This window comes from Eublepharis macularius, chromosome 7 (assembly GCF_028583425.1).
Source record: "Eublepharis macularius isolate TG4126 chromosome 7, MPM_Emac_v1.0, whole genome shotgun sequence".
In the NCBI taxonomy this organism is placed as follows: Eukaryota; Metazoa; Chordata; class Lepidosauria; order Squamata; family Eublepharidae; genus Eublepharis; species Eublepharis macularius.
In genome coordinates, this window is record NC_072796.1 from 12,148,281 (window position 1) to 12,169,892 (window position 21,612).

At 44.3% G+C, this 21,612-nt stretch overlaps 1 protein-coding gene across 1 annotated transcript in view; it reads right to left on the reverse strand.

Annotated features, from left to right (window-relative positions):
* Positions 1-2,641: 2,641 nt before the first annotated feature.
* ADAMTS16 (ADAM metallopeptidase with thrombospondin type 1 motif 16) overlaps positions 2,642-21,612 on the reverse strand; it is a 118,047-nt gene continuing 99,076 nt past the window's right edge. Inside the window, exons 19-23 of the mRNA XM_054984903.1 lie at positions 13,613-13,814; positions 12,821-13,015; positions 12,093-12,311; positions 6,037-6,184; positions 2,642-4,582 (exon numbers count right to left, since the gene is read on the reverse strand). Coding sequence (XP_054840878.1) covers positions 4,467-4,582; positions 6,037-6,184; positions 12,093-12,311; positions 12,821-13,015; positions 13,613-13,814 — 880 coding nt within the window. The 3' untranslated portion in view covers positions 2,642-4,466. The remainder of the gene's footprint in view (positions 4,583-6,036; positions 6,185-12,092; positions 12,312-12,820; positions 13,016-13,612; positions 13,815-21,612) is intronic.

Genomic DNA, 21,612 nt, shown 5'->3' on the forward strand with positions numbered 1-21,612 from the left:
TTGCAAAAGTTGCTGTTGCCGCAGGCTTTCTCTGTCTCTTCAGGCAGCGAGGGGAAGGAACAGAAGGAAAAGGGGTGGGGGAGAGGAACTTCAGTTCCCAGAAAGACTTGCAAAAATGATCCTTTATCCTTCACATGTAAAATGTCACTTGGAGCAAGCTCCCAGTCTCCGCTTGCTTGGTCAACTGGCCTAGGCAGGGGTGCTCCAGTTTGGACCATGGAGGGTGCCTGGCTGGCTACTCCCCTTTTAGGTTTTCCATGTGCAGACAGGCAGGCAGGGTCTTTTTGAGTGAAAGTCCCCTGGCTGAATGGGGGGTGGGATTGTATTGACCTTTCAAATAGCCAGCTGCAGCCCCCCACAGCCCAGGAATGCTTTCAACCCTCCGCCTCCAGCAGCCTTGCGTGTGTCAATGGAGCTCCTGCTCTTTCTCTTTGTCCCTAAGCGCGTGTCCATTTTCAATCTTTTTTAAAAAAATCCATTCAGTATATTGCTGTATCGACATAAGCATGCACAAAAAAACACAAAAACGTGTGACATCACTGATGACAACCCCTCCCTTGAAAATCTTGAATATTTAAGGCACGCAAAGAAGAAAATAAACTGTCTCTCTACAACTGTAAAAATGCAGAGGGAGGGCTGATGAGCGAAACAACTGTATCTAAACCAATTCCAGTGCTTGGAGATTGACAGCTAAGAAAATCAGGAGTAAGTTGAGTGTGCAGAAAATCCCTTAATGAACAGGTTCCCGTCTCCCTAGTTCGCTACATTTCAGCACTGGGCAGGAGACCTTGGGCAATTCCTCCTCTTTTCAGGATTAATTACAGCAATGGGGAACTTGCTGGGTAACACCTCCCCCCCCCCAGTAATGTATAAGTTTCCCCCCTTCTGAGTTCACGGCTGCATTTCAGTACTGGGCAACAGACTGTGGGTGATTCCCGCACTGGGAAGCACACAAAACGATGATTCTGAATTGCCATAGTTGAGTAACAGTGCAATAATGTTATAGTGATAAAAATAAAATTAAAAAATAAAATGGATATGCAGAAGAAGGGGTGGTGGCATTCCCTTTGACTGAAACTGAAGATGTACTTTCCTTTTGGGCATCTTTCTTTTGCATTTTCCTTACCCCTCTTTATTATTAATGTTGAACTCCAAACATAGTGCAATTGCACTGCGCCACATAACTTTTTTTTTTTAAAAAAAACAGCATATCTAGATAAAGCTAAATACACCTGCGCTATTTCCCCCGTCATTGTGAATCATCAGTGAAGATGAGAGGGAAAAAAGTTTTTAAAAACCATCCGACTGAATAGCTGGAGGAAGGGGGTGGGGAGAGGATGCATCCATTTTGATAAGAACCCAAGATGTACGTTCTGTTCTGGACACATTGAAAACAATGCCCCAGAAATGCTATGCAGAGAAAAATGAGGTTTGGTTCCTTTTTTTTTTTTAAAGCATTTGGTTTAGAGGAAAAAGTGGGCTGCCCACAACTGGGACATGAATGCACGACATCATGTGGAAAAAGAAAAAAAAACACCCGTATTTGTTGGGCGACTGAGAGGGAGATCCCATGTAATAATGGGATCTGAGCATGCAATGCCTGATTCAAAATGCAACTGTGGTGCACGTGGAGAAGGACCTTTGGCCTTCCTTCTCACCCTGTTTTCTTGACCTGAAATGATCTGTTGCGGGGAGCAGTACTGGGTTTGCTGGGGAAACCCCAAAAGTGTACATGGTCAGGAAAATGGCAACGGGGGAGAAGCTCTTTTTAAAACCCAAAGGAGAACTTAACAGAGTGACTATCAGATGAGTATGAAGAAACGAATTTCTTCATATTTTGGCCAGCTAATCACGAGGCGTAATCCTTGGGGATTTTCAGTTTTTAGGATGGGAGACGTTCACATCTGCTCTTGAAATGCTTTGCAAACCTACCCATATATAATGCCTATTATGACCTTCCCATCAGACCAATGGGAGCAGATAGAGGAATCTGGAAAATGTCTTTGCCATCTTCTCAGCACATTCTTCAAGGTGCACTGATGTCTCACTCCTTCCAGAAACAGGTTTCAGGATCCCTGGTATGATTTTTAAAAATGCCCCAACGACGACAACCATTTTCTCAGCATGGCTGTGGAAAATGCTAACTGGATGCATTCCATTTGAAAAGAAATGGCATTTGCTGCTGCCACTCTGTAATGAAAACATATCCTTCTTCCAGTCTTATTGCAATACTATATCCAACAGCAACACTTCCAGATTCCCAGAGCCATGCTTTTATATGGGAGACTTTAAATCATGTACGCTCAAAGAGATTATTGGGGTGGGAGAATTAGGGCAGTTCCTGGGACAGAACAGGTTTTCCCTTGAATCGCATGAATTTTGCATTTAATGGAGCCACTGAGACCCAGGCCTCCTCTATTTCCAAACACGGCTTCTGTTTGTTGGCCATGCTCGAGTGTGACATAATCCTGGTGGCAGGCTTATGATTGACTTATGATTGACAGGCAAGAGGCAGTAAGCATGGCAAGAAATAAGTAATAATATTGGACAACCAGCTGTTGACATTCAGAACTGAGATTAGGAAGTACAAGCTTTTAACAAGGCCTTTGAACATTACTGAAATAATTGATGAGACAGCAGAGAAACAAATAAAAAATTTATTAACTTCAGGTAACATAAATAGTTGCGTTCCCGTTTGGAGCGACAGCACCAGAAAGTCTTAAGTAAGCACCACTCTTGAAATTGCAGAGCACATTATTGTCAGGGCTGTGCATGTTTTTATGCTTGAAAAATGAGGGGGGGGGGGACTGCACAAAGAAAAGTCCAATTTTTGACTGTGTACATTATGCAAATAATGCGCATTTGTATGATTTCCCTTACTGTGTAGCATTTGCAGTGCAAATTTTTACTTGAAAAGAAGTCCCACTGAATCCAAGTGTGTTTTCTGTTGATTAAACCATATTACAGCTTTATTCTGCTTTTGCTAGTTGGGGTCACAACCAGCTATGTTGGGCGCTGAAGCCTCACCCCAAACACTGGAAATCTTACTCAGCAATTGCTTTGCCATCTGATATTTCATCTGGTGTGGCTCATATGCTTTCCAATCCTCTATTTGCAGCCACGAGGACTAGACACTTATGATGTTTAATGAAAACAAGACTGATTCTAGGAAGTGAACATTCTGTGCTCTATACCACGACTTCCTTCCCAACCCAGTTGCAAAACACACACAGCCCCTGAAGTTGGCTTTTCCTGCAGCTTCTAAAGATGTAAAATATTTCCAGTTGATCTGAATAGCTACTGAAATGCAAAAAAAAAAAAGTTTATTATTCATGTGTCTACAGTGCTGGAATCTAGTGTGAAAGTACCTTACATTTAAATACAAGCAAAACAGCATTTTGGTATTATCAGCCACTGGAGGCAGGACACAGATTTTATACTTAACAGAAAAGCATAAAACAGGGATGTTTAAATAAGATTGCCTGTTTGAAAAGAAGAAATATACAGTATCTTATTGCCAACACAGAAGTTGAGAAAGGCACCCTGAGGCTTGTTTCCCCGGCTCATATTCATTAAAAGCTAATAGATATAACTAACTTAGGACATTAAAAAAAAACAGGCAAATGAACCTCAAGTATGTTTCAGCCGCTGTACTCCATTACAGTATTCGTTTTCATGGGGAATTTAGGAATTGCATGACTAAGGTGACTGGCATGCAGCGGCAGGTGAACAATCTGCTGGGGATTTCCATGCGAGTTCCTTTCGAAATGGACAGGAGCTCCTGGGGAGCAGAGTAGCGCCCTTCTGCTGGCCCCCTTTCCGTCAACGGAGCTCATTCAGGAGCCTGCAGTGCTGGTTCCCACAGCTGTGCAAGAGGATGCCAGTGAGAAGTCATAAATATTCCATGCCTTGAGAAGTTCTTTTGCACGAGCCCCACTGCAGGGCTCTAGGGCAGTTCCCTTTGTTTTATCGGGGCAGGGGCACGAGCAGCTCCCGTGAGTTGTGCCCGAAGGGCTTGTTAACATTGCCTCCATTTTCCGCAGTGATAACTGAGGTAAAAAAGGCTTCTCATGGGCTCTGCTGATCTCTGTGATGCTGGCCTCAGGTAGTCTTCCTCCAGACTGTTCAAGACCCTCCCGAAAGAAGGTGCCCGCTTCACAAGAATCACCTTTTCCGTGAGTTTTAAACTCTGAACACTGTGCTGTTCATTGTGAGCCCTTTCTCTCCACATGACTTCTGAACAAGGTATGCCTCAGATATCAGCACCGTGGATGCCTTGAGAATACTGAGAAGGATCTGAGACGCATGGGTAGTCCTGGTGTCCAGGCTCAGTCGATTAATGGGGGGAAAAATGCTTTTGGAGCAAACTGCAGTCACGGTCAAGACTCCTATCTTCAATGGGCCGAGTTAGAATACGCAGCTCATTTTACACTCGAAACGATGCCTTTGCATCGAAGAACCAAGTCTCACAAATTGGAGTTGATACAAGACCTGCAGCATTGTTTACCGTAGAAACTATGATTGCAAACACCGTGCTGGGGAACCAAGTGGCACCAATTAAAGTAATCTTTGCAGAAGGCCTCTGGAAAATGAGAAGTAATAGAAAGCCAATATTGCGGTGTTAACGTTGTTAGAAAATGATATGGCATCCAGATATACATAATTTTACTAGTGTTGTGCCTGAAAAAAGCTAACTCTCTGTGCCTGTTTGTGCCCAATTAGACACAAAGAGCTGGAGAGGAGCGAGTGGTCTATAGAACTTTAATTGGTTCCTCCCTTGAGCAGCAGAGTTTTTATAACAATTATGACATCACAACATCATTGTACCTAATTACCAGTGCTTTTTTCAGCTGGAATGCGGGGGAACGGAGTTCTGGAACCTCTTGAAAATGGTCACATGGCCGGTGGCCCCACCTCCTGATCTCCAGACAGAGGGGAGTTGAGGGCACGGAGGGCAATCTAAACTCCCCTCTGTCTGGAGATCAGGGGGCAGGGCCACCGGCCATGTGACCATTTTCTGAGGGCAACCCACTGAGTTCCGCCACCTCTTTTCCCAGAAAAAAAGCCCTGCTAATTACAATATGATTGGTTCATAGTTTGTCGCAGTTAGACATTTTAGTACGCATGTCACCTTCTTTAGAGCAAAGTCAGCTCATATTACATTGCACAGGAGTGATCCTACAGAATAAGCCATTGTCTGAATATGTTACTTTTCAAGAATTCCTTTCTGCCTGAATGTATCTGGCAAACCACAATGTTAGCCTGTACCGTTATCTTTGAGACAAAGCTCTGAACTCTTGCCTTCGGTACTCAATATAATTAAACACAGCTTCTCAAACTTACTAAGCAATTGTAACTGCTTACAGCAGACACACAAGAAATCACTGCTTGTAGTAGGTCTATCAGCATTCAATTAATTGTTAATTATTATAGCAGAGCTTGGCTGTGATATCACTAGTGTGCCCCCCCGTAGAAGCACCTCCACTGGTCCAATATTCATTCTCATTCCTTTCTTCAGGAGAAGCTGTTATGGACAACACTCTCAGAGCCAAGCTACAAGTGACGCCTGACACAGGTTGGACCCTTGTCAGCTTCCCTCAAGTTTTGATGGGAAATGTAGGCATCCTAGTCTTGCAGGTGTAATGGAGAGCCAAGCTGTAAAACCAGGACGCCTACATTTCCCATCAAAACTTGAGGTAAGCTGACAAGTGTCCAACCTGTGTAAGGCATCACTTGTAGCTTGGTTCTCATTTGGCTTAGAACCAGTGGTGCCGTTACCCTACTTTCCTCTTATTTTATTTATGAAAACATTTATATCCCTCAAGTCAGCTTCTGCACTTCAGCACTTTTTCAATATCTGAACATTTTAATTTGCCTATTGTTTTTAAATGAATGTGCATTTAATTCTCTAATGCTTCTTTGATGAAACTGCAGAGTGCAGACCACCGGATTGCCTTTGAAGACACAGGAGCATTCTGCAAGACCTTTTAAGGACCGATTTTGAAGCCGGGAAAGGAAAACAGGATCTGGATTTACCTTTTGTTTCTGGAAGAGGGCAGAAGTTGGTGTTGCAGGCTTGTGAGGCGATGGGCTTTTGGTGTAGGAGACAACCAGTGGCCAACCTCCCATTGGCTAGGCACTGAACGGATCGCACTTGCATGCCCCCTCCACAAGTTGCTGTGCACTGGTAGGAAAAAGAAACTTAGTGAGTTACCCCAACTCCTCATTGAACAGAACACAAGGCTCTTGGGAATCTCAGGCTATACATCAGACCACACTCTCTGCTGCTTTTACCAATGCCTCTTCAAAGAGGAGAGCGGCCTAAACCCAGATTTTATTCCAGCAGCCTCTGCACACTGAACGATTAACGTCAAATAAGACATAAAGCTCTTTCATAGGCCATCGGAACGCTTTCAGATTTCCCCAGATTTCTATACTTCTTACCACAGAGATATGAGAAATTCCTAGAGTGCTGTGCAACACCATGACATCACTTCCGCATATGAGACCGGAAGTGGTATCATGGAGTTGCATGATGTCGGTTTTTTCCTGCCCATTTTGCTTTTGCTGCGCCATCAAGTGGCAGCAGGAACACCGACCCAGAGGGAGGGGAGTTATCTGCTATGGCAGCCCTAGTGTAGCTCTCCACCCCCAACCAGGCTGTGTTGCTTGTGACATAATCTAGGGACAGGTGTAGCTCATAAGGCTGGCACTGTGTTCGGAGTGGTCCTTTATAGCACAGCGATTACACTGGGTTGGAACCAGTGGATCCATTCTGTTTTTGGGGCATGGAGCAGGGGTCACTGGGGCAGTTGGAGGGGTAGTTGTGAAGTTCCTGCATTGTGCAGGGGGTTGGGCTAGATGACCCTAGAGGTACCTTCCAACCCTATAATTCTATGATTCAGAAGTGCTTCTCTCTGGGAGAAGGAGCCTTCCCTTCACAAGACACAAGGGAAGACTTCTTCCACTGGAGGAAAGCATTTGTATGTGCGGAATGGGTCTGCAGGATCCAACCTTTTAAAATCATTAATTTATTATTTATTTATGTAATTTATAGTCTGTCTTTCTCACCGAAACTTAAGGCGGATTACACGGTGTGAGATTAGTACAGTTGGTATCAAGGACATTTCAATAAACAATACCATAGGATAAATAAATGCATGTTTACAAAGATATAACATTAGCAAGAATCCAATACAGAGTTGAAGAAATGCACACGCAATTATAGGGCTGACATTAGACAACACAGAACTACCTAGACACAATATTATTATTATCATTATCAGGGCTTTTTTTCAGTGGGAACGCAGTGGAACGGAGTTCCAGCACCTCTTGAAAATGGTCACATGGCTGTGGCCCCGCCCCCTGATCTCCAGACAGAGGGGAGTTGAGATTGCCCTCCGCGCCGCCAAGCGGCGCGGCGGGCAATCTCAACTCCCCTCTGTCTGGAGATCAGGGGGCGGGGCCACAGCCATGTGACCATTTTTGCCGAGGGCAATTTAAACTTTTAAACCCCCCCCGCCCCGTTTCAACTAACCCAAAGTGACGTCATTGTGCAGTCCTGAGTTCCACCACCTCTTTTCCCAGAAAAAAACCCCTGATCATTATCATGATCATGATTATTGATGATGATGGTGATGATGCATTTTTGAACAGTGCTTCACATTTCTCACAATAATCCTGACAATGCTCGTTGCAGTTATCCTCTTTCTCTGCAGCAGAGGGGAGAAGGGTTTACAGAGAGTAGCTCACTCAAAGCAGCCCCTAAATGAGTTTATGGCCCCCTCTGTTCAACCATTTTATATTTAATGTAACTCTTTGACACTTTAGAATGACCGGTCATTAGAAACTTCAGCAGCCCAGCTCAGAACCAGGGTCTTGAGATACCCAGAAGAAAGGAAGGTAGATAAATATTTTCAATAAATAAATCAGGTGGTCAAATGGTGAGGCCAGTCCAAGAATAAACCTCTGTGGGCACCAAGCCATTGGGTCTTTACAAGCCTCTCAAGCACTTAGGCTGGCAAGGTGTGAAAATGCTCACAAGCAATTGATCACTTTTAACAGATTAAGGTGTAACCTAAAACTCTCTTGTGGGGGAGCTCGTTGGTTGCTATGTCATGAGTAGTTTCCCAGAGAACTCCTGCGTTAAACCGATCTACAACATTTTTTTTCAATGAATGTTAAGTGGTCCATTAGTATGAAACATACACAGGCATTAAGAATCTGTTAATAAGCTTTAACAAAACAAGAAAGCTTCCTCAGTAAGTAAACAAGAGAGAGAGAGCTGTAACAACTTTCTTTTCTTAACTCCCAGGCCAATCTAGTCTCCTAAAACATCATAGCCTGCGTGATACTCATGTGAAAGAGTGAAGTAATAACAACACCATTTAGCTAAGGGCCACTTCACACATTGCAAAGTCCTTGTGTCCTCCCCAACCCTGTGTCTCTCTCGACCCCTTTTCATTCAGATGTGCTTTGGGAGTTCTGTGCTTGGAACTTAATTCCCAGATACACACAGGCACTCCATGGGATTGGTCCAAGAACAGGACTCTGAGAGTGGAACTACAAGTGACAAAAGGCACAGGCTGGATACTTGTCAGCTTCCCTCAAGTTTTGATGGGAAATGTAGGCATCCTGGTCTCGCAGCTTGGCTCTCTGACGGCTGTCCAATGGACTTTTCAACTGTCACTTGTCCAACATTCCGCCAAGCTGCCTACATTTCCCATCAAAACTTGAGGGAAGCTTACAAGTGTCCAACCTGTGCCTTTTGTCACTTGTAGTTCCGCTCTCAGTCAGTACATGTCTGATTCCGCACACGTTGGATAATGCACTTTCAATGCACTTTATCAATCGTTTGAGGTGGATTTTTTGTTCTGCACACAAAAAAATCTGTTCCAAATGATCTATAAAAAGGATTGGAAGTGCATTATCCAACGTGTGCGGAATGTCTGATGGGAAAGACAGACACAGGGCGGGATGAGGACTTTGTAATGTGTGAACTGGTCCTAACAACAAGGCGTTCAGAGCAGTAATCCTTACAAAACCTTTAGAAGCTGGGTCCCATGTTTCTTCCCTATTATGCATGAGGTAGGGATGAAGCCGAGACTGTGCATTCAGGGCAGACGTGAAGTTTGAGCAGGGGGCTCTGTAAGAGCACAAGACTGAAAGCATCAACACCAAGGCCCCATCATCTGGCACTTCAGATTCATAGAAAATTGCATGGGCTTCTGTATCCTCTCTTGTGGTCCCTTTTGTGGGCATTGGGTTAGATACTGAAAAGAAGCAGGATGCTGAAGAAAATGAGCCATTGGTCTCATTCAGCTGGGCTTTTCTTACATTGAATGTAGCATCCTATTCCCAGCAGTGACCATTCGGGTAATGTCCCAAAGCCCATACACAGGCCACGAAACAACAGCCTTTCCCTCTTTATCGCCAATATCTGCTGGCACTGCCTTTGAACACAGAGGTTATTTATTTATTTAATTAGATTTATAGTCTGCTTACTCCACAAGCAGGCTCAGAGCAGATTACAACTAGAGATGGGCAGGAACAGAACCCGCCCCCCCCCCCCCGAACATGATGTTCGTTGTTCATTGCCATCCATGAACAGGGACTCACGAACAACCACGAACATGGCCCTGTTCACGAACATGTTCATGGTTGGCTGTTCGTGGGGGCCAGCAGGCTCTCCTCTAGCCATCATCCCAGTTTGGTCAGGATCCCAACTGCACCACTCACCATGGATGTAAATGCCCTATACACATCCATCCCCCATGACGGGGCCTGTTTGGTGGTTGAGTCCACTCTGAGATCCCACCCGTCCCCAGAACCCCCTTCTGAATTTTTGTTACAGTTGTTTGACTTAGTGGTAGAAAAGAATTATTTTCGTTTTAAGGATCAATTTTATTTTCAGACTAAGGGGGTCGCCATGGGGTGTGCCACTGCCCCGAGCGTGGCAAATTTGTACATGTCTCAGCTGGAGGAGACCAAGGTGTTTAACAGTTCGGTTAATCCATATTTTTCTAACATAAGGGTTTATTATAGGTTCATTGATGATTTATTTTTTATTATTTCGGGTGTGGAGGATGTCACCGCTTTTGGGAATTGGTTTAACTCCTTGGACCCAAACATCCAATTTACGTGGATCAGTGATAGCAATCATATAGATTTTTGGGATCTGACAGTATACAGGCAGCCCGATAATACTTTGGGGGTTAAACCCTACAAAAAACCCACCAACCGTAATTCTTATTTAGCCTTTGACTCCTGTCATCCTTATACTCTTAAAGCTAACATCCTGTTTGGACAATTACTCCGTCTTAAACGGAACGCATCCGATCCAGGGGACTATGCCAGTGAACCAAAAAATTTACTTCAGTCCTTTGTAAATAGGGGATACCCTCTTGGGGTGTTACAAAAAGCACGCTTTAGAGCTGACTCGGTTCCTAGAGAAAATTTGTTTCGTCCCAAACCTAAACAGCCGTCTGAGAGGATTCGTTGGGCTTTAGACTTCATCTCTAGAGCCAATCATATTTGACATGTGATTTTCAAATATTGGCCATTGTTGAGGGAGGTGCCTGGTTGTTCGACAGGGCCCCTGGTAGCTTTCCGCAGAACAAGAAACATCAAAGACTTTATTGTTCATTCGGATCTTCGGGGTAACATCCCCATTTGGAATGCACCATCAGGGCATGACAAATGGGGCCATGGCTGCCTATGCCCGTTGGCACTAACTGGAAATAGGATCAGTGTGGTGCTGGGTGGTCGTCCTATTATTTTGAAACAGTTTACTACTTGTCAGTCTACTGGGGTTGTATATATGATCATTTGTTGCTGCCCAAAATTGTATGTGTAGTAGAAGCAAAAGAGGAAATTTCCACAGAAACGTAAGCACTCAATGTGCAAGCCATAGTAATAAATAATTAAACAATTTTTCAAAAGTGCAAGTGCCTCTTATTTCTTTAGCTAATATAATCATACATACAAATCCAATTCACAAATATACAAATTCATCAACGGCGCAGTACAACACTACAATTCCAGGTGCAATACAATTGAAATTCAGTTTCTTTCTTCGTGTTTATTCCTTTTTCTCTCCTTGCTAATTTCTCTCCAATTCTTCCCAATGGTGATAAAAAATCCGGATTGGAGAGTAGATAACACCACGCTCAATCTGGGGCCGGCTACGAACGCAGATTTCGTGCCACCTTCTTCAGGAGCGTGCCATAGTCACCCCACGGATAAACATCACCAACACATTTCTCTCTCCTCCTGGTTAGTAGGTACGCATATTCTCTTCCGGAAGAAAGAAGACATGAAGAAAGAAACTGAATTTCAATTGTATTGCACCTGGAATTGTAGTGTTGTACTGCGCCGTTGATGAATTTGTATATTTGTGAATTGGATTTGTATGTATGATTATATTGGCTAAAGAAATAAGAGGCACTTGCACTTTTGAAAAATTGTTTAATTATTTATTACTACGGCTTGCACATTGAGTGCTTACGTTTCTGTGGAAATTTCCTCTTTTGCTTCTACTGTGCTTAGCAGAAACGGCCATTCTTTGCTTGTCCAAAATTGTATGTGGGCAGTACAACCAGACCTTTGAGGACTAGACTTTTAGAACACATGTCCCGCATCCATAACAACGTTAGGGATGCCTCATTGGTGGATCATCATCAGCAGCAGTAGCAGCAGCATCCTCCTCCTCACCACAACATACGATTTATATACAGCCTTTCAGGACAATTTAACACCCACTCAGAGCAGTTTACAAAGTATGTTATTATTACCCACACAACAAACATCCTGTGAGGTGGGTGGGACTGAGAGAGCTCTGAGGGAGCTGTGGCTGACCCAAGGTCACCCAGCTGGCTTCAAGTGGAGGAGTGGGGAATCAAACCTGGTTCTCCAGATTAGAGTCCTGCCGCTCTTAATCACTAAACCAAACTTGATCTCTGCTGTCTGGAAATCAGTTATAATTCCAGGTGGCCTCCAAGGCCCACTTGGCAGTCCTTGTGTCAGCCACCAGCAAGCAGAAGGACTTTGTAACATGTAGCTTTACAGATTTCAAAGCGGGCAGTGCGTCTTACCTGAGACCAAGGAGAGGAGATCCAGCTGCTCTGGCTTATTGGCAAGTACACAGGGTGCCTGGGGCACAGGTTTAAGATGCAGGCTGTTTCCAAGTTGGTGCTGGGTTTCTGTAGGTGGGAACACTTCTTAGGAGCCAGTTCCCTGTACTTTCCAGAAACATATTTCTCTGCACAGTTCAGAGTTCTTCTCTGTACTCCCTTTCCACAAGTGACAGAACACTAAAAAGAGGAGGAACGAGAAAGGGGAAAAAAAGACAAATCCATGACAATATTTTAGCATAAAATACTTTAGTGGAATGGGCACATCTGAATGGATCGCAACACGGCTACTGCCAGAGCAACCCCATTGGTCTAAGAACGTCATGGCTGTCTTCTCTTGGGCAAGCTTGTAAATGTGAGTCTCTCTACACAAGGCGTCTTACACAGGAATGCTCAATTGTAGGGAGATGCAATGTTAGCCAGGAAGGGTAGTTTTAAAAGACAGAGCTGGTGGAGATCGCTCCTCAGAGGGTTTGTTAATTTCATCTTCATGGGGAAGATGAAATTAACAAACTGTTTAAGGAGCGATCTCTGCTGGCTCTGTCTTTTTAAACTATGGTTCCCGGCTAACATTGCACCTCCCTACATTTGAACATCCCTGTGTAATATGTCTTGTGTAGAGAGACTCTGTGTCTTCTAACAGAAATACTGAAATTCATAGGAAGGCAACCGGAATAGTATTTGCTTACCTCAGACCATTCAGAAACAAACCATTGCAGCTTCTTGGGTTTATGGCATCGCTTAAGGAGGCAGGTTTCTTGCATTTTCGGTTTCAGTTCTGCTATACAGGCTGAGTCAGGCAAAATCTGAGGCCAGAGAGAGGAACTGGAGCTTTTGCATAGGACTACTCTCTTTCTCCACCCTTTTCCACAACTTCTAGAACACTGAGAAAGCAGGAAAAATAAAGCATTCAGCGGTTAATGTTTTCCAGAAGTGGAGGGGAAGAAACACACATAAATGAATGATGTTAGCAGGATGCAGTTTTGCAAATTTAATAAATGTGTAAAGTGGCCATTAAAGCCAACCTACATGTTTAGAAATATGATGTAATATTACTCTGCACGTATTAGTATGGGATGGAGGGGAAATTACAGTTTCAATGTTCCTCAAAGGTCTGTGTACATAAGGGGAAAAAACAGCATGCCGGATTAGGGTAGCCAGCTAGTGTCTGCTGTCTGATGGGAGACAGGGGGTGGGGAGGTTATGGGAGGCAAGCTCAGAAGTGATGTCATCATGATGCTCTGGAATTCACCAGAAACTCTATGGTTTTACTCTAGAGCTTCTGGTGAATGCTTCCATCAACCATGGGCCCCTCAGGGATAACAGTCAAGCTTTTCTGTTTTTTTAAAAAAAGTCAGATTGAGACCTAAGGGGTGGTTTCCATACCAGCGGCTAAGGTAAGCTAACAAAGAGATGCCAGTCTAAATACCTTGTTCAAAACATTCTACTAGCTGAAGAAGACATCTGCAAATTGGATTTACCTCAGACCAGGGCCCAGCACTCCAGGTAGGTGGACAGTTTTGGGTGTTGCACAGCTCCCTGGTGACCGGGGCAGAGTATCGACAAAGAGAATCTGACACCCATTCTGGCTTGTACTGAATTCTCTGCATACAGCGGACATGCCGATATCGCTCTCCTCCTCCACATGTCAAACTGCACTCACTCCAGTTGCCAGCAGACCAGCTAGAAAATGGTTCAGAGGAACAGTTACATTTGGGGGGCATCCTGCTTCATCTAACCACTCTGCTTAACCAAGCAGGAAGCCTTCCTTCACCCTAAGGAGCCTGAGGGAAGAGTTTTGCCCTGGAAGTGACATTACAGTGTTACCACAAGGCCTATTTTTCTAGTCTTCCCCCACCCCATTGCCTTATGAAGCAACAGCTGGATCAGGGCAGCCTACACAGGAGTCCTCTCTTTTACCCTCACAAACCCCAAATATTGCTTCACTCCCAAACCCTGATGAGCTTGGTGTTAAACTGAGATCTTCAGGCTGCTTTTCAAATAATTAAGACTTGACAATAATTCCTGCCAATGCTTGAATAAGCAAGGGCAGCATTCATAAAACAGTAGCACTGTCTGAGCCAGTTTTGTTTAGTGGTTAAGAGCGGCAGAACTCTAATCTGGAGAACCGGGTTTGATTCCCCACTCCTCCACTTTTGAAGCCAGCTGGGTGACCTGGGTCAGTCACAGCTCTTTCAGAGCTCTCTCAGCCCCACCTACCCCACAGGATGATTGCCGAGGGGATAATAATAACACACTTTGTAAACTGCTCTGAGTGGGCATTAAGTGGTCCTGAAAGGTGATATATAAATCAAATGTTATTATTATTGAGTCGAAAGGCAGTCCAAAAATGTGCTTAATTTATCCAGAAAGACCAGATACATTGAAGCAGCATAAAATATATCACGCTTCTATGAGATTCGAGTCTAGTAGCACCTCCTGTTGCTGCCAATCACTGACTGTTGTCCTGAAGGGTGGTATATAAACCGAATGTTGTTGTTGTTATTATATATAGCAATAAGACTCCCCCAATGGATTTCTCCACACAGTCAATAAACAACAATTCAATATCACTATATTCAAAGTGCAATAAGTGCTCTGTATAAACAAGTTAAACAGTCATAACAGCATAAATACATTCAGAATAAACACTTCCATTAAATATACAATTGCATATATACAACAGCCGATACAAAAGAGATGGAACAATATCCGAGTAACGTTTCCAAATCAATAGATTCAAGTATAATCACAGTCCAAAATCACTTGTAAACATCTTCCCTTGGAGCGATGAGGTACAATTGTGTGAAAGCTTATAGGTCATAAAGTGCAGTGCCAGTCCATAAACAATTTCCTCAATGGATAGTTGCTACTTCTGGAATAAATATTCATGCTCAAATAATCACGCCCTACAGACAGTCGGCCGCATCCGTGGTGTTTTCTCAAGGGCAATATTATTTCCTAAATTCAAAAAATAAACGTTCAAAAGATCCACCTAAGCATCCAATAACACCACTAACTAACCCAATTGTATATTTAATGAAGTGTTTATTCTGAATGTATTTATGCTGTTATGACTGTTTAACTTGTTTATACAGAGTACTTACTGCACTTTGAATATAGTGATATTGAATTGTTGTTTATTGACTGTGTGGTGAAATCCGTTGAGGGAGTCTTATTGATATTAGTAACCAGGGCTTTTTTTCTGGGAAAAGAGGTGGTGGAACTCAGTAGGTTGCCCTCGGAGCAAATGGTCACATGGCTGGTGGCCCCGCCCCCTGATCTCCAGACAGAGGGGAGTTGAGATTGCCCTCCGCACCGCTCGGCGCGGAGGGCAATCTCAACTCCCCTCTGTCTGGAGATCAGGGGGCGGGGCCACCAGCCATGTGACCATTTTCAAGAGGTGCCGGAACTCCGTTCCACCGTGTTCCAGCTGAAAAAAGCCCTGTTAGTAACCAGGTATACTCCTTGTTGTTTACCCTTTGTTAGCATTGTTATTATTATATAATCAAACAAAGGAAATCAAATACAAAGAGTACTGGCGTAGAGGTACACAGCATATGTTGTGGGCTAGGCTACTGCCAATCCCCTCTTAGTTTATCTCAGTATCTGCAAGATGTTTTTTAAAAGTGGCATTTTTGTTAGATTTCAGTGCCGTTTCAAAACACCACATCCTGGAGCTGTGGCAAAGGGAAAGGAGGGCTCAGTGTGCGGAGGACTCCCATCAATCCTTCATCTCGTATTGATAAGGATAGCTTGTTTACACGTGCTCTCTCTGTCTTTGCGTTCCTCTCTGTTTAATAGCTGCAGGCACACTCTGCCCCTGCCGTTGTATCGAGAATCCGGCGACAAGATACAGCCAAAACAGCAGGACACAATGTGATCACATTTTCCCTTACTCTGCTGTTTGAACAGATGTTCTCCCGGCTGACCTTAGGAGCAGGTTTTAGGCTGCCCAGGGCATCTGCTCATACTTTTCTCTCTTCCCTGAAAACGACTGCCTGATATCAGACACTGGCATGGAAAAGGCTGGGGGATGATGATGACAGCTGCTTGGCATACAGCATGGAAAGAGGGAAACCTGGAGCAGTAACCCAAGGCCTCCACAAGTGACCTAAAACATTCCCGTCAACACTTCTGCATGTTCTGCTTCATGGATCCGTCTTTCTTTTAGCTGGCTGCCTGAGACTTTAGCACAGAACGATTAACTGGGCGTGCAAATAACCAGGTGAACCTGTAACGTGCACAAGGCACCCATTTTGTGCTTTCAGTTCTCATGGGCAGACTGCATCTCATGCAGCATGCAAAAACAAACTGTGGCTGCACATCACAGTAAGTGTGAAATGGTTAGTGTATTGGATTACAACTGGGCAGCAGCCACTGTAGGAATGGGGCACCAGCTATAATAATAATATAATAACATTTGATTTATATACCGCCGTTCAGGACAACTTAATGCACCCTCAGAGAGGTTTACAAAGTATGTCATTATTATCCCCACAACCAGGGCTTTTTTTCAGCTGGAATGCAGTGGAACGGAGTTCCGGAACCTCCTGAAAATGATCACATGGCTGGTGGCCCCGCCCCAATCTCCAGACAGAGGGGAGTTGAGATTGCCCTCCACGCCGCTCAATCTCAACTCCCCTCCGTCTGGAGATCAGGGGGCGGGGACACCAGCCATGTGATCATTTTCTCCGAGGACAACCCACTGAGTTCCACCACCTCATTTCCCAGAAAAAAAGCCCTGCCCACAACAAAACACCCTGTGAGGTGGGTGGGGATCTGAGAGCTCCAGAGAGCCGTGACTAGCCCAAGCTCACTCAGTTGGCTTCAAGTGGAGAAGTGGGGAATCAAACCCGGTTCTCCAGATTAGAGTCCTGCCGTACTTAACCACTACACCAAACTGGCTCCCTAACGGTTGCTGTTAGGGACGCATCAAAGGGAGCTTTCTTACATGTTTATTTGGGCTTAGACCAGTAATTCTTAATGGGGAACATATATTTGCATTTTCATCTTCAGGGACGAATCTTGGTGGACATTCAGAATGTGGGCCAATGAGATCTAAGGGATCCCCTTGTCCCTCCTTGCAATGGCTCCTGACAACCAGTGGAGGAGAGACATTTTATAAATGCACACCAGGATAAATCTCAGATCCCTCCCCCCACCCTGACCCATTGGGCCTTTAACAAGACGGCATGCAGAAAACATGAATCAAGCCTAACATTAAGGAGCTGGCCAACGGATATCAGGCTCAAGCGTCTCATGGAAAGTATGCCTGAGATCTGTGGATTGTATCAGATGAATACAGCTGCATGCATTAAGTTGCCTTGTCCAGAATGCCAGTTTCATGTCCTAATTTTTTTAAACTTGTGGCTTGCGGGTGGGGCATTCATGGAGAACACTGCATACTTGGCAGGTGGTAGATGATTAAATGTAAAGAATCACAGGTTTACACTCAAAGAAGCGTCTGGATTTCCCACCACATTTCCTCTACACCCCCACCCTCCCAATGCCCCCAAAGACGGGGGGAACATTTAGAATCATAGAATCGTAGGATTGGAAGGGACCTCTACGGTCATCTGGTCCAACCCTTTGCACAACCACAGAATCACAGAGTTGGAAGGGGCCATACAGACCATCTAGTCCAGCCCCCTGCCCAATGCAGGATCAGCCTAAAGCATCTCTGAAAAATATTCATCCAGCCTCTTCTTGAAAACTGCCAGTGAGGGGGAGCTCACCACCTCCCTGGGCAGCTGATTCCACCTTTGAACTACTCTGACCGTGAAAAAGTTCTTCTTAATATCCAGCCAGTACCTTTCTGCCTGTATTTAAGCCCGTTGCTTCAGGTCCTATCCTCTGCTGCCAACTGGAACAGCTCCTTGCCCTCCTCCAAATGACAGCCTTTCAAATATTTAAAGAGAGCAATCATGTCCCCCCTCAACCTCCTCTTCTCCAAACTAAACATTCCCAAGGCCCTCAGCCTTTCCTCGTAGAGGTCAGTCTCCAGACCCCTGATCATTCTCGTCGCTCTCCTCTGCACCCTCTCGATTTTGGCCACATCCTTTTTGAAGTGAGGCCTCCAGAACTACACACAATACTCCTGGTGCGGCCTGACCAAGGCACTATAGAGAGGGGCTATGACCTCCTGCGATTTCGATGCAATGGCCCTTTTGATACAACCCAAGACTGAGTTTTGCCTTTTTCGCCACCACATCACACTGACTGCTCATATTTAGTTTACAGTCCACTCTTACTCCAAGATCTCTTTCACATACACTACTACCCAGAAGTGTATCCCCCATCATGTATTTGTGTTTCACATTTTTGTGGCCCAGATGGAATACTGTGCACTTATCTATTTTGAATTGCATCCTGTTCACAATCACCCACTTCTCCAGAGTATTCAGGTCTTGTGGAATTTTAACTCTATCTTCTTGGGTGTTCGCCTCTCCTCCCAATTTGGTATCATCAGCAAATTGACTGAGTAGCCCATTTACCCCTTCATCCAGATCATTGATAAAAATATTGAAAAGTAACAGGCCCCAAACCGAGCCCTGTGGCACCCCTACTGGAACCTCCCTCCAATCTGATGAAACGCCACTGACCACCACTCTTTGGGTGCAGGAAATTCAGTTACCCCCCCCTCCCCCACCATGTGCACTGAGGCACAGGGCCAGGAGGGGAGGGGCAGGGTAAGCAAAACAGTTCATTTGTGCACAAGGGGAAGGCTTTAGCTTGTGGAAATGACATATGAGGGAGGCAGTTTGTGGACTGGGAGAAAAGTGTCTAATTTTGCATGGGTCACATCTACACTACAAACCGTATTGTGTTGTTCTACAATTTTGCCTTGCTTGTATTTATGATACCGGTACATTGTCTTAGTGTTTTGTTTTCTGGCTTTCACTGTTGGATGTATGGTTTATATTGTTCCTATTGCACTGTTGGAATTGTGTGATCTACCTTGAGTTTAAGTGATACAGGAGAGCTGTATCACTAAAGACGTAGATGAAGTAGAGGACTTCAACATATGCAAGACGGGTAGTGGTGTAAGTGTGTCTGTAGCAGAAGAAAAGAGCAAGAGTCCAGAAGCACCTACAAGACTAACAGAATTGGTGGTAGGGTATGAGCTTTTGTGAGTCACAGCTCACTTCTTCAGATACAGCTAGAATGTGAGTCCATCTGTCTTTATATCTTGGAGAGTGGAGTGATTTCAGATGCTGAATGACAATAGCCAGTGAATGACAATAGCAGGCGTGATGTGATAGGGTAGGGTATGCAGAGGGGTAGTAGGTGTGTCTTATCTGCCATCAAGTTGCCTCCGACCTATAGTGACCCTATGGGTATGTCTTGAGCTTCATTATTTTAAACTTTTAACCGTCCAGGTTATTCAGTTGCTGATCTAAAAGTAGCAGTTATCCTGCAGAGGTATTTCAAAGGAAGATTAGAGAGAGAGACTGCTGAATTGCAACTAATAATAACACTCAAGACAATGCATCTGCCTGGACTGAACAGAGACCTAGGCTTCCTGTCTCATTACCAATGCTGATTTCTCCACACCTACTAGCCCTCTGCATACCCCACCCTATCCAATCATGCTTCCTATTGTCATTCACCAGCTTATTGTCATTTGGCGTCTGAAATCATTCCAGTCTCCAAGATATAAAGGCAGACGGACTCACATTTAGCTGTATCTGAAGAAGTGAGCTGTGACTCATGAAAGCTCATACCCCACCACAAATTTTGTTAGTCTTATAGGTGCTACTCGACTCTCGGTCTTTTCTACAGCTTATGCAAGAGACACTTTAGCCTGAAAGTAATATTTCCCCAAACTTTTCATCTTAAATGTAGCTCCCCCAATCTTTTTCTCTTTAGCTCCCTTCTTCCGAGGAGTTCAGGGAGATTTATATGGTTCTTCCTGCTGCATTTTATCCCCATAACTGATGAATTAGTTAGGCTAAGAGAATGTAACCAGCCCAAGGTCACCCAGTAAGTTTCAAGGCTGAATGTGAATGGTAGTTCACAGTAATTTCAATCCATTACATAGCAGTCACAAGGCTGCTGGGGGTTTGTCTGTATGTTCTCAGCTTAAACTGCAATTTCAGTGATGTTAATCAGCTGAGGGTGGGGAGAACCATTTGCGTTACAGCTATTAAGACATAAGAACACCTATATGCTGATGAATATATTGATGAAAACCTTCTGTGACTTGGACACAGCTATCCATTCATAACATAAAACTGGAATAACCATAACTGATAACCATAACTGATATATTTAATTAACACAGAACCAATCTGCATTCAAAAGCTGTGGGAACCATAACAATGTCAACGTCAGTCAACAAAAGAATGAAAGCAACACACACACACGCACAGCCCCACCCACCCCCATGAAAAGAAAGCAGAATGAACTCAAAGCAGCACACACACACACACACACACACACACACAGCCCCACCCCACTGAAATGAACTCAAAGCAGCACACATACACACATAGCCCGACCCACCTACTCCCCCAATGAAAATAAAACAGAATGAACTCAAACAGCACACGCATACACAGAAACCCCTGAATGAAATGAAAGCAGAATGAACTTAAAGCAGCTTAACCTCCTTTGGAGAGCCAGCCCCAGCAGCTCTGCTTGCTCTGTCTCTCTCTCTCACTCATGAATGAAAAAAAAGTAGAATGAACTCAAAGCAGCTAAACCTCCTCTGCAGAGCCAGCACCAGTTACCGAGCAGCATCTCTCTCTCTCTCTCTCTCTCCCCCCACTCAAGAAAGCAGAATGAACTCAAAGTAGCTTAGCCTCCTCTGCAGAGCCCACAGGGCCAAAGGAGGAAGGAATCACGTAGAGCTTCCAGAACAGCAGCCCGGAGTGTTGCCCCTCAAAAAAAGCCCTGTATTTGTTCAACATCCCTTCCCCTAACTAGCAACTGCCATCACAGAGACTTATAGAAAAGAGAGGTGGTAACAGCCATGCATCAAGAAAGTTCTTCAGTTTGCCTTCAAGTTTTAGGAAGAAATGTTGGACGAGAAGGAGTTGGAGCATTGGAAGGGGAAAGGAAAAGAGCTGGATCATGGAAAGGAGTTTGATTATGAAAGGAAAAGGAAAAGGAAAAGGAAAAGGAAAAGGAAAAGGAAAAGGAAAAGGAAAAGGAAAAGAAAGAAAAAGAAAGAAAGAAAGAAAGAAAGATTATTTCCTTGGACTCTCTCAAGGCAAAAATAATAATAATAAATTAAGGTGATTAAACTGGCATTAATTGGAATTCTCTAATCAGTTTATATTGCCCATGAGGGAGAACATAACACAAATGCTTCATGTCAGACAAGTTTTGGATATGCTCAGCAACTTAATCACCAGCTCAAGCTTTGTTCTGGTGTAAACCTAATATTTATAGACATCATACACTAGCTCAGCTGTGTTAAATGTTCAAAACTGGGACTGCAGCCAAGCCCTGCAGGGCTTGGAGCCATGAATTC